General features: G+C 45.4%; 2 gene segments (V, D, J or C); both read left to right on the top strand.

Moving 5' to 3' along the window:
- Positions 1-4,642: 4,642 nt before the first annotated feature.
- On the top strand, positions 4,643-5,562 carry LOC119957694. The segment is given in 2 exon segments: positions 4,643-4,756; positions 5,150-5,562. Coding segments are annotated over 2 exon segments (462 nt in total).
- A 2,818-nt stretch (positions 5,563-8,380) lies between these two features.
- On the top strand, positions 8,381-9,293 carry LOC119957693. The segment is given in 2 exon segments: positions 8,381-8,504; positions 8,881-9,293. Coding segments are annotated over 2 exon segments (462 nt in total).
- Positions 9,294-10,027: the final 734 nt, after the last annotated feature.

Raw genomic sequence — 10,027 nt, 5'->3', positions numbered from 1 at the left:
GTGACCCAAGCCGAGAATCGAACCTGGACCCTCGAGCTGTGAAGCAACTGAGCAAACCACTATGGTACCGTGCTGCGAGATTCTAAGTATCTCCACATTCTCCAGTATCTTAACACATTCTCCATTAGCTAGCGAACCATCTGCCACTTTAAAAATTTATCTTTCTTCACACGATGAGAAATGCTCCTAATTCTCAACGCCTCAATTAAATCTGTCCCACATCTTCTTCGTTCTATGGAGTGAAATCCTGGTTGTTGCAGACCCCACACAAACTGAAATCCATCGCCGGTTGCATCACAGGTAAGCGAAAATGGTGGGTAGTTATGGTCGGCCAGCATGGGTCCCAAAGTTTGGTTGGATGGTAAAAATGGGTCGTGATGGTTTGACAGTTTCCAAAGACACCGCGGCCTCCGTAACACCAAGATGAGTAATGAAGCTACAAGCGTGGATATTGAACCAATCAATAATCACCCGGCAGAATAAAAGGTCACCGTTGACGAGGAAGGCTATTCAGACTGCAGCAAATTTTCAATGTGTTTTTTTTTGGAGGAGAATTCCCGGCAAGACCTTTTAATCAGAGGGAAAACTGTACCAGGATTCAAGCTAGCTAAGGATTGCTTGACTGTGTTTTAGGGTGGCCCTGCAGAAAGTGACTCAGGATTGGGCTTCTGTTCCTGTACCATGCAGAAAGCCCACAAGCAGTGAAGGGTACCTAGAGGGCAATTTCCTGTAATTTGCATGTCACATAAGAAAGCGTTGGTGACAATGGGCATATTTAATGAGTGGTTTTCAATGCATTTATGCCCAACTGCCAATAAATATTGTATTCAGAAAAGCATTACTCATTAACCTTTATTACTTTTTGGACAATGTCCCAGGACATCCGTCGAACATCAACGACCTCTGAAAGATTCTGTGTAGAATACCAGCCTAAAAACACTACTTGATCCAAAGTATTGCTCAAGTTCTTATCAATGCTTACAATTCTGCAGGACCTTCGCTAAACTCAACAAGGAGACCAATGAAAGAAAGCCAACAGCCTGCATGTTCTGGATTGACTACAACGTGGTTCAGGCAATTAATAATATTTGAAATGCTTAAGAGGTAAAACAGGCGACTGTGAACGGCACAAGATCTTGCCTGAAGATATTCACGATCTGCAGCTTTAGTGAGCCAATTGAATTTGTTCAGCAAGAAAGGGATTATGACCATCAAACCAGAATTTTCTGAAGTAGGGACAAGATAATGTTGAAAAGGTGCAAGAATATCATAGCGAATCTCTGCCAATGAGGGTTAAGTAAACAGCAAAGGGGGAGTCCAAAGAGTTCATAAGAAAGGCGTTTATTCAGCACAACAGCAATATTTACACAGAACCTGGTTACTCATCTCAGGGTCCCGTCTCCTTACGTGTCAGTTGCTATAGCAGTTGAACTGTTGTACGAGTGCTGGTTAACTCACAACCCAATCATCACTAGCGATCTATCATGCCCAGCTGGAGGAGTCCCAGAGGGCTATAACAGAGGAGCTGATGAAATTTGAGCTAGAACAAGCTCTATCGAGTAAAGGTCAAGAAAAGGAGGTGGTTTCTCCAAGCAAGCAGTTAACATTGCAATGCACGGAGCAGCACGGTGGCGCAGTAGTTAGCATTGTTGCCTCAGGGCACCGAGGTCCAAGGTTCAATCCTGGCTCTGGGTCACTTTCCGTGTGGAATGTGCAGGTTCTCCCCGTGTTTGCATGGGTTTCACGCCCACAATCTAAAGATGTGCATGGTCGGTGGGTTGGCCACGCTAAATTGCCCCTTAATTGGAAAAAAATGAATTGGGTACTCTAAATTTATTTTTAAAAACATGTCGGAGGCTTTCAAGCTCATTGATGGAGCATTGAAAAATTTCAAAGATGAACTCCCTTCCGAAGAAGATCATTAAAGATCAGCAGAGATTAAAAGTGGCCTCAGCTGCGACAGGAGGCTGTACCAAGGAAAGCAGAAGGTGCAACAATTCATTCGAGCGTTCTTCAAATCTACAAACCACCTTATTGATCATGAATGTTAACAGTATTTGTGAATTGTGTATTCTATAGATTATGTTGTGCCCATTTTTGACAAATAAATATTGTGTATTTCATGTTTTGGTTACATTTTGAGGCTGAAAATCTTGGGTTTGGAAATGGATCTCCTGATTTTCCAATCATTTAAATGGAAAATCTTGCTTTGATTTGGGTTCTGCGAAACCCCTGTCCAGCATTGATGGGGAGAGCAGGGAGCAAAGACCCTGAAAGGAGAGTAAGGGTCTGAATGAGGATATGGGTGAGGGATGAATGAGGGTGTGGGGGTGAATGTGAATATGGGGTGAATGAGAGAGGGAATGAAGTTGAGAGTACTTCCAAATGAGGTCATAGAAGACAGAGGGTAGCAGTGGAAAGGTGCTTTTCTGAATGGAGGGCTGTGACTAGTGGTGTTCTGCAGGGATCTGGACTGGGACCGTTGCTGTTTGCAGTATATATAAATCATTTGGAGGAAAATGTAATTGGTCTGATGAGTAAGTTTGCGAACAATACAAAGGTTGGTGGGATTGCGGATAGCGATGAGGACTGTCAGAGGATATAGCAGGATTTGGATCGTTTGGAGACTTGGGTGGAGAGATGGTAGGTGGAGGTTAATCCACACAAATGTGAGGCTGTGCATTTTGGAAGGTCTAATATGGGTGGGAAATATACAGTAAATGGCAGAATCCTTAAGGGTATTGATAGGCAGAGGGGTCTGGGTGTACTGCAAGTGGCAACGCAAGTAGCCACGAAGCCATACGGCATGCCTGTCTTTATGGGTCGGGATATTGAGTATAAAATTGGCAAGTCATGTTGCAGCTGTATAGAACCTTAGTTAGGCTACACTTGGAATATAGTGTTCAATTCTGGTTGCCACACTACCAGAAAGATGTGGAGGCTTTAGAGAGGGTACAGAAGAGATTTACAAGGATTTGCCTGGTATGGAGGGAATTAGCTATGAGGAGAGGTTGATTAAAATTGATTTGTTCTCATTGGAACGATGGAGGATGTGGGGCGGCCTGATCGATGTCTACAAAATTATGAGGGGGTGGACAAAGTGGATAGTGAAAAGCTTTTTCCAAGGGTGGAAGAGTCAATTACTGGGGGTCATAAGTTTAAGGTGAGATGGGTGAGGGAAATTTTTTACGCAGAGGGTAGTGGGTGTCTGTAACTGGCTGTCAGAGGAGGTGGTGGAAGCAGGTACGATAGTGACGTTTACAGGGCACCTTGACAAATACATGAATAGCATGGGAATAGAGGGATATGCACCCCGGAAGTGTAGAAAAGTTTACGTTAGACCCCGGACAGCATTGTCGGCACAGGCTTCGAGGGCCAAAGCTCCTGTTCCTGTGCTGTACTTTTCTATATTCTGTTCTATATTCTATCATCGTTTTACTATTTAGGATAAGGATATGGTTAAGGGGGGGGGGTTGTTGGGTTACGGGTATAGGGTGGATACGTGGGTTTGAGTCCTGGCTGGGTCACTGTCTGTGTGGAGTCTGCACGTCCTCCCCGTGTGTGCGTGGGTTTCCTCCGGGTGCTCCGGTTTCCTCCCACAGTCCAAAGATGTGCGGGTTAGGTGGATTGGCCATGCTAAATTGCCCGTAGTGTAAGGTTAATGGGGGGATTGTTGGGTTATGGGTATACGGGTTACGTGGGTTTAAGTAGGGTGATCATTGTTCGGCACAACATCGAGGGCCGAAGGGCCTGTTCTGTGCTGTACTGTTCTATGTTCTATGTTCTATAACTCGCTTCTCTCGGATTCAGGCCCACTTTTCAGGTGTTTATGTAATAATATGTGGTTGGTGCCCGGAAAATAATTTAAACCCTTGCTTCGCTTTTAGCCTATTGGAGCTTCACCGACTGAACTGAAAAAACGAGGCCATTCTTCCTATCGACTCTCTTTGTAAAATCTTCCCAATTAGAAATCCCAACCCTCCTCGTCTATCCCTATTGAATATCTTTCTATTCATTTCTTCCGATGTATATCTTCAGCATCTCCGCCAATTCTATCAAATACCCAACGCCGTTTTCCTCAAACACGTTCTGTATGAGCGAGATCCACATTCTCACCACGCATCTGAGAAAACAGAGTGAGTTTATTACTGACCACTTATGGTTCCCGGTTTGGTATCTGCTACACAATTACACCCCCCTTACCACACCCCAAAACCCCCTTGCTCATTGAACATAGCGGCCACTTGATATCTAAATGTCTCCTCTTCACCTAATTATCCCTTTGGAAAGTTATAATTGAATCTGCTGCTCACACTCTATCAGGCAGACACTTCAGCAATTCCGGGTCACAAAAACTCAATGTCACTCATTGATTTTGTTTCTGCCAACAACCTTAAGTTTGTATCCTGTGGTTCACGACCTCCTTCAATGGAATTAATGTTTCTTCATCAACACAATCAAATCCGGTTATCATTGTGAACACCTCTATTACATCCCTACTTGTCGTTCTGTGCTCTGCCAATATGTGGCGCTGCTGACTGGCCCGAGGACTGGGTGGGGTGTTGGCTATTCAGGAAATCGACGTCACTTGTTAACCTCAACCGAATGTATCGTATTTAATCAGTCATAGGAGCGGGGCGGCATCTGAACGTGGTCCTGAGCTCCATTAGTTTACACAGCAAAGTTGTATCGATTGACGCTGCCACCATGGTGTGTGAAGTTCATTATCTAACATTGATGGTGTCACTAATTCCACGTAAGTCAAAGTGGCAAACATTTGGAGAGGTCTTTGTGATGTTTTGCAACATAATGCCGTGTGTCGCCCCTCTAGGAGGACTGTATCCTCGGAATCAGAAGGTGCAGACGCCACTCTTTCCCTTGAGATTGAGGACACAATCTACGGGGATCCTCTCGAGGTCAGTGTGGTGAGAGGTCGGCATTTTCAGAGGTGCCGTCTGGGCGGAAGTCAGTGACGCCATCACAACACTGACCAGATTGTAACGAATTATTTCTTGTTGATAAAAGGAGTTGGGACTTTCTGAGGCGGGAATGATGCTTTATAAATGGATGTTATTGCGTGTTATATGTTTATCTCCACCTAATCGATTAATAATTAACCTGATAATCTAACGCATGTTTTATTCGGCAGGAATACTCGCCTCTTACGTGGAACAGTCGCCATCTGTGCTCTCGATCGCAGCAGGAAAATCAGCCATTATCAGCTGCACGCTGAAGAATACTAACTATCCCCAAATGTTCTGGTACAGACAACAACCAAATCGGGCATTGGACACTCTTTTCGATTCTGCTGGAGAAGGGAACCTCAACAACTACACATCCGAGCCGTTCGATGCAGTCAGGACTAGCAACACGCTGTTTAGTATCAAACTGAGACACGCCGCTGTATCTCACAACGCTGTCTACTTCTGTGCTTGTAGTATCACAGCGTTTGAGAAAGCGGATCCACAGCGACAAAAACCTGCACCCAGAGCTCATTCCCGCCACCAGGTGGCAGAATTGGATAAATTACTGTTGCCATGGAATCATAGCATCACAGAATAACACAGCAGAGAGGAGGACCTTCGGCCCATCAAGCCTGTACTGACGCATGAAAAACAGTTGACCTGCCCACTTAATCCCATTTGCCAGCACCTGGCCCAGAGACTTGAATGTTAAAATGGCCCAAGTGCTCATCCAGTTACTTTTTAAAGGATGCGAGGCAACGCTCCCCACCCACCTTCCCAGGCAGTGCGTTCCAGACCGTCACCAACCTCTGGGTAAAAAAGGATTCCCATAAACCCCCCCTAAAACTCCTGCCCGTCACCTTGAACTTGTGACGCCTCTTAACTGCCCCTTTAAATAAGGGTAACAGTTGTTCCCTAACCGCCCTGACTGTATCCTTCTTAATCCTGTACACCTCGATCAGGACCCCCTCAACAATCGCTTCACCAGAGAAAACAACGCAAGCATACCCAACCTCTCTTCATAACTTAAATGTTCCACCCAGGCAATATCTTGGTGAATCGTTGCAGCTCCCCCTCACATCGTTCCTATAATGTGGCGACAATAATTGCTCACAGTGCTCCAGCTGTGGCCTCACCAAAGTTCCATTCAACTCCGACATGACCTCCATGCTTCTGGTATCCACACATTCTACTGTCCCCTGGCACCTCCCCCGAGACCGGAGAGGGATTAACAATTTGGCTCCGAGCCCCACATCCACCCCCTGCGCCTCCCACAGCATCCTGGTATACAATTCATCTGGATCTGGAGATTTGACCACTTTTAAACTTGCCAGCAACTCCACTAACGTGTCACTTCCTTTGACAATTTGCTCAAGAACTTCACAGTCCCCTCCCGATATCTGTATCTACCTCCTCATTCACTTTTGTGAAGACAGATATGATGAATTCTCTCAGCGTCGACCAATGTTCTCTGGTCCATCCACAGATTTCCCTGACGTAGGGGAGAAGGTGATCCAGACCATGTGACTGTACCGGCACTTTCAAAACACAATTCACAAGAAGGCCTGCGGGCAACAAGTTCGACCTGAAGATAGGGACAGTGGAGCAGAGAGATGTAGGTCGGTATTTCTGTGATTGCAGTGATGCACAGAGGCACAGTCGGGCTGAAATTTGGGACATAAACCCACCGGTCTCAAACACACCAGTCACCGTGTTCTGCTGATATGGAGGGGAGGGGTCTGCAAGGAGAAATCTAGTTCTCAATGGCAGAGGGAAAGCCAGCTGTCTTCTATCTATCATCAACCTCAAATGTATTATCTGCCTACCTACCTATCTGCATAGATCCCGGTGTATTTATCTCCTTTCTATCCATTAATTATCCATCTGTCAAACTTTAAGTGGTTGCAATTGGCACTAATTAATGACGAAAATTCTATCAATGTAGATAATGTAAGATGTTGTCGACATGTTTACAACCAGATGACGTTGCCAACGGATCAAAACGTCACAGTACTAACGACGGAGAGGCCGATTTTGATATGGCCATGAACTGATTTAGCACGAAAGGGAATTATTCAGCCTTCCTTGTCTGTACTAGCCCTGTTGAAGAATGTTCCCGTCAGTCCGGATTCGGTCTCCGTTCAGTATCCGTCCTGGTGACATATTCCAGATATAAAAACACACAGAAGAAACCGATTCTAATTATCTCCTCCAGTTATCTCAGCACATTCCCCTTTAGCTGACGAACCACCTGCCACTGGTATAATTGCTCCCTATTCGCACCATCAAAGACGTTCCTGATTCTCAACGCCTCGATCAAATATGCCCCTCATCTTCCTCGCTGTATGGAGTGAAATCCCGGTTCTTGCGGTTCCCACACAAACTGAAATCCATCATCGTTTTACTATTGAGGATATCCTCTGCATAGCATCCTCAGCTCCAAGAGGAATGTCCCACACACATAGAAAATAATTCAGCTCAGAATCTTTAAACATCTCCGAGGTCCTCTGTTAATCGAAGGGTCACCTGCCTCCTGAGGGCGGTTTGAGACTGCTGACAACCGTTAACTCGCTTCTCTCAGACTCAAGCCTAGTTTGACCTGTTGTGTAATAATCTTTGGTTTGTGCTCGGAAAATAATTTAACCCATTGATTCGCTTTTAGCTTATCGGAGCAGAAACCGGCACCTCTTGATATAAACACAGGCCATTCCTCCCATTGACTCTGTGCCAGCTCTCTTTGTAAAATCTTCCCAATTAGAAATTCTAGCCCTCCTCAACTATCTCTATTGAATATCTTCCTATTCATTTCTTCCGATGTACTTCTTCAGCATTTCCGTAAATTCTATTAAATATCCAGCGCTGTTTTTCTCAAACATACGTTTTGTATGAGCGTGGTCTACATTCTCCCCACCCATCTGAAGTAACCGAGTGAGATAATCACTAACCACTTATGGTTCCCGGATTTGTATCTGCTACCTAATTACCCACCCACCCCATCTAAACCACCACACCCAATTTGCTGTTTGAACATAGCTGCCACTTGATATCCAGCAGTCTCCCCTTAAATTAATTATCCCTGTGGAAATTTACAATTGAATCTGCTGCTCACACTTCAGGAGGCAGTCAATTCCGGGTCACAAGAACTCACTGTCACCCAATGTTGTTTGTGCCAACAAACATAAGTCCCTAGCCTGTGGTTCACGACCCTCCTCCAATGGAATTACTGTTTCCTGATCAACCAAGGAAACCCGGTTATCATTGTGAACACCTCTATTACATCCCTACTTGTTATTCTGTGCTCGGCCAATATGTGGCGCTGCTTACCCGCCGAGGACTGGGTGGATGTTGGTTATTCAGGAAGTTGACGCCAGCGTGTTAACCTCAACCGAATGCTTCATATTTAATCAGCCAGAGGAGAGGGGCGGCCTCTGAACGTGGTCCTGAGCTCCACTAGTTTACACAGCGAAGCAGAAGCGATTCAAGCTGACAACATGTTGTGTGAAGTTCATTATCTAACATTGATGGTGTTACTAATTCCACGTAAGTCAAAGTTGCAAACCTTTGGAGAGGTCTTTGTGGAGTTTTTCAGTATAATGTCAGTTATCGACTCACTCGGAGGAATTTGTCCTCGGAATCAGAAGGTGCAGATGCCACTCTTACCCCTGAGATTGAGGACACGGTGATTCTCTCGAGGTCAGTGCGGCGGGAGTTCGGTATTTTCAGAGGTGCCCTCTGGGCGGAAGTCAGTGACCCCATCACAACAATGACCAGATTATAACGAATTCTTTCTTGTTCATAAAAGGATTTGGGACTTTCAGGAGCGCGAAACATGCTTTATAAATCGGTTTTATATGTTTATCTCTGCCTAATCGATTATCTATTAACTTGAGATTCTAACGGATGTTTTATTCGGCAGGAATACTCGCCTCTTACGTGGAACAGTCGCCATCTATGCTCTCGATCGCAGCAGGAAAATCAGCCATTATCAGCTGCACGCTGAAGAATACTAACAATCTCCAAATGTTCTGGTACAGACAACAACCAAATGGGGCATTGGAAGCTCTTTTCTATTCTGCTGGGGCAGGGAATATCAACAACTACACCTCCGAGCCGTTCGATGCAGTCAGGACTAGCAACACGCTGTTTAGTCTCAAACTGAGACACGCCGCTGTATCTCACACCGCTGTCTACTTCTGTGCTTGTAGTATCACAGCGTTTGAGAAAGCGGACCCACAGCGACAAAAACCTGCACCGAGAGCTCATTCCCTCCACCAGGGGGCAGAAATGGATCAGTGTCTCTTTCCAGGGAATCACAGAATCACAGATTAATGCAGCTCACAAGTCCTTCGGCCCATCCAGTCTGCACCTACGCATGAAATCACCTGTCCTGCTCACCTAATCCCATTGGCCATCAATTGGCCCATAGCCTTGAATATTATGACGTGCCAAGTACTAATCCATGTACTTATTAACGGATGTGAGGCAACCGGCCCCTACCAACCTCCCAGGCAGTGCACTCCAGACCGCCACCACGCTCTTGGGAAAAAACGTTTACCATAAATCCAGCATAAACATTCTGCCCCTCACCCTGAACTTGTGTCACCTCAGAAGTGACCCTTCAACTAAAGGGGACGGCTCCACCCTGTCTATATCCATCATAATCCTGTACACCCCGATTAGGTCACTCCTCAACCATATTTTCTTCAAAGAAAACAACCCAAGCTTATCCAACCTCTCTTCATAACTTCAATATTCTATCCCAGGCAACATCCTTGTGAATTTGCTCTGCACCCACTCCAGTGCGATTACATACGCCCTATTATGTGGCGTCCAGAATTGCACACAGTACTCTAGCTGTGGCTTCACCAACGTTCCATTCAACTCCAACATGACGCCCATGCTTCTGTTATGCATACGTCGATTCATAAAGACAAGTGACCCATAAACATTTTTCACCACCTATTAGTGTGAGGCCTTTCATGGTATATTTTCTTTTCAAATTGCTCCTCCCAAAGTGTATCGTCTCACAATTTTCAGGGTTCAATTCCATCAGCCACTTTTCT

This window comes from Scyliorhinus canicula, chromosome 27 (genome assembly GCF_902713615.1).
Source record: "Scyliorhinus canicula chromosome 27, sScyCan1.1, whole genome shotgun sequence".
NCBI lineage: Eukaryota > Metazoa > Chordata > Chondrichthyes > Carcharhiniformes > Scyliorhinidae > Scyliorhinus > Scyliorhinus canicula.
Note: the sequence above shows the minus strand (reverse complement) of the source record. Positions and strands in the feature narration are given on the sequence as shown.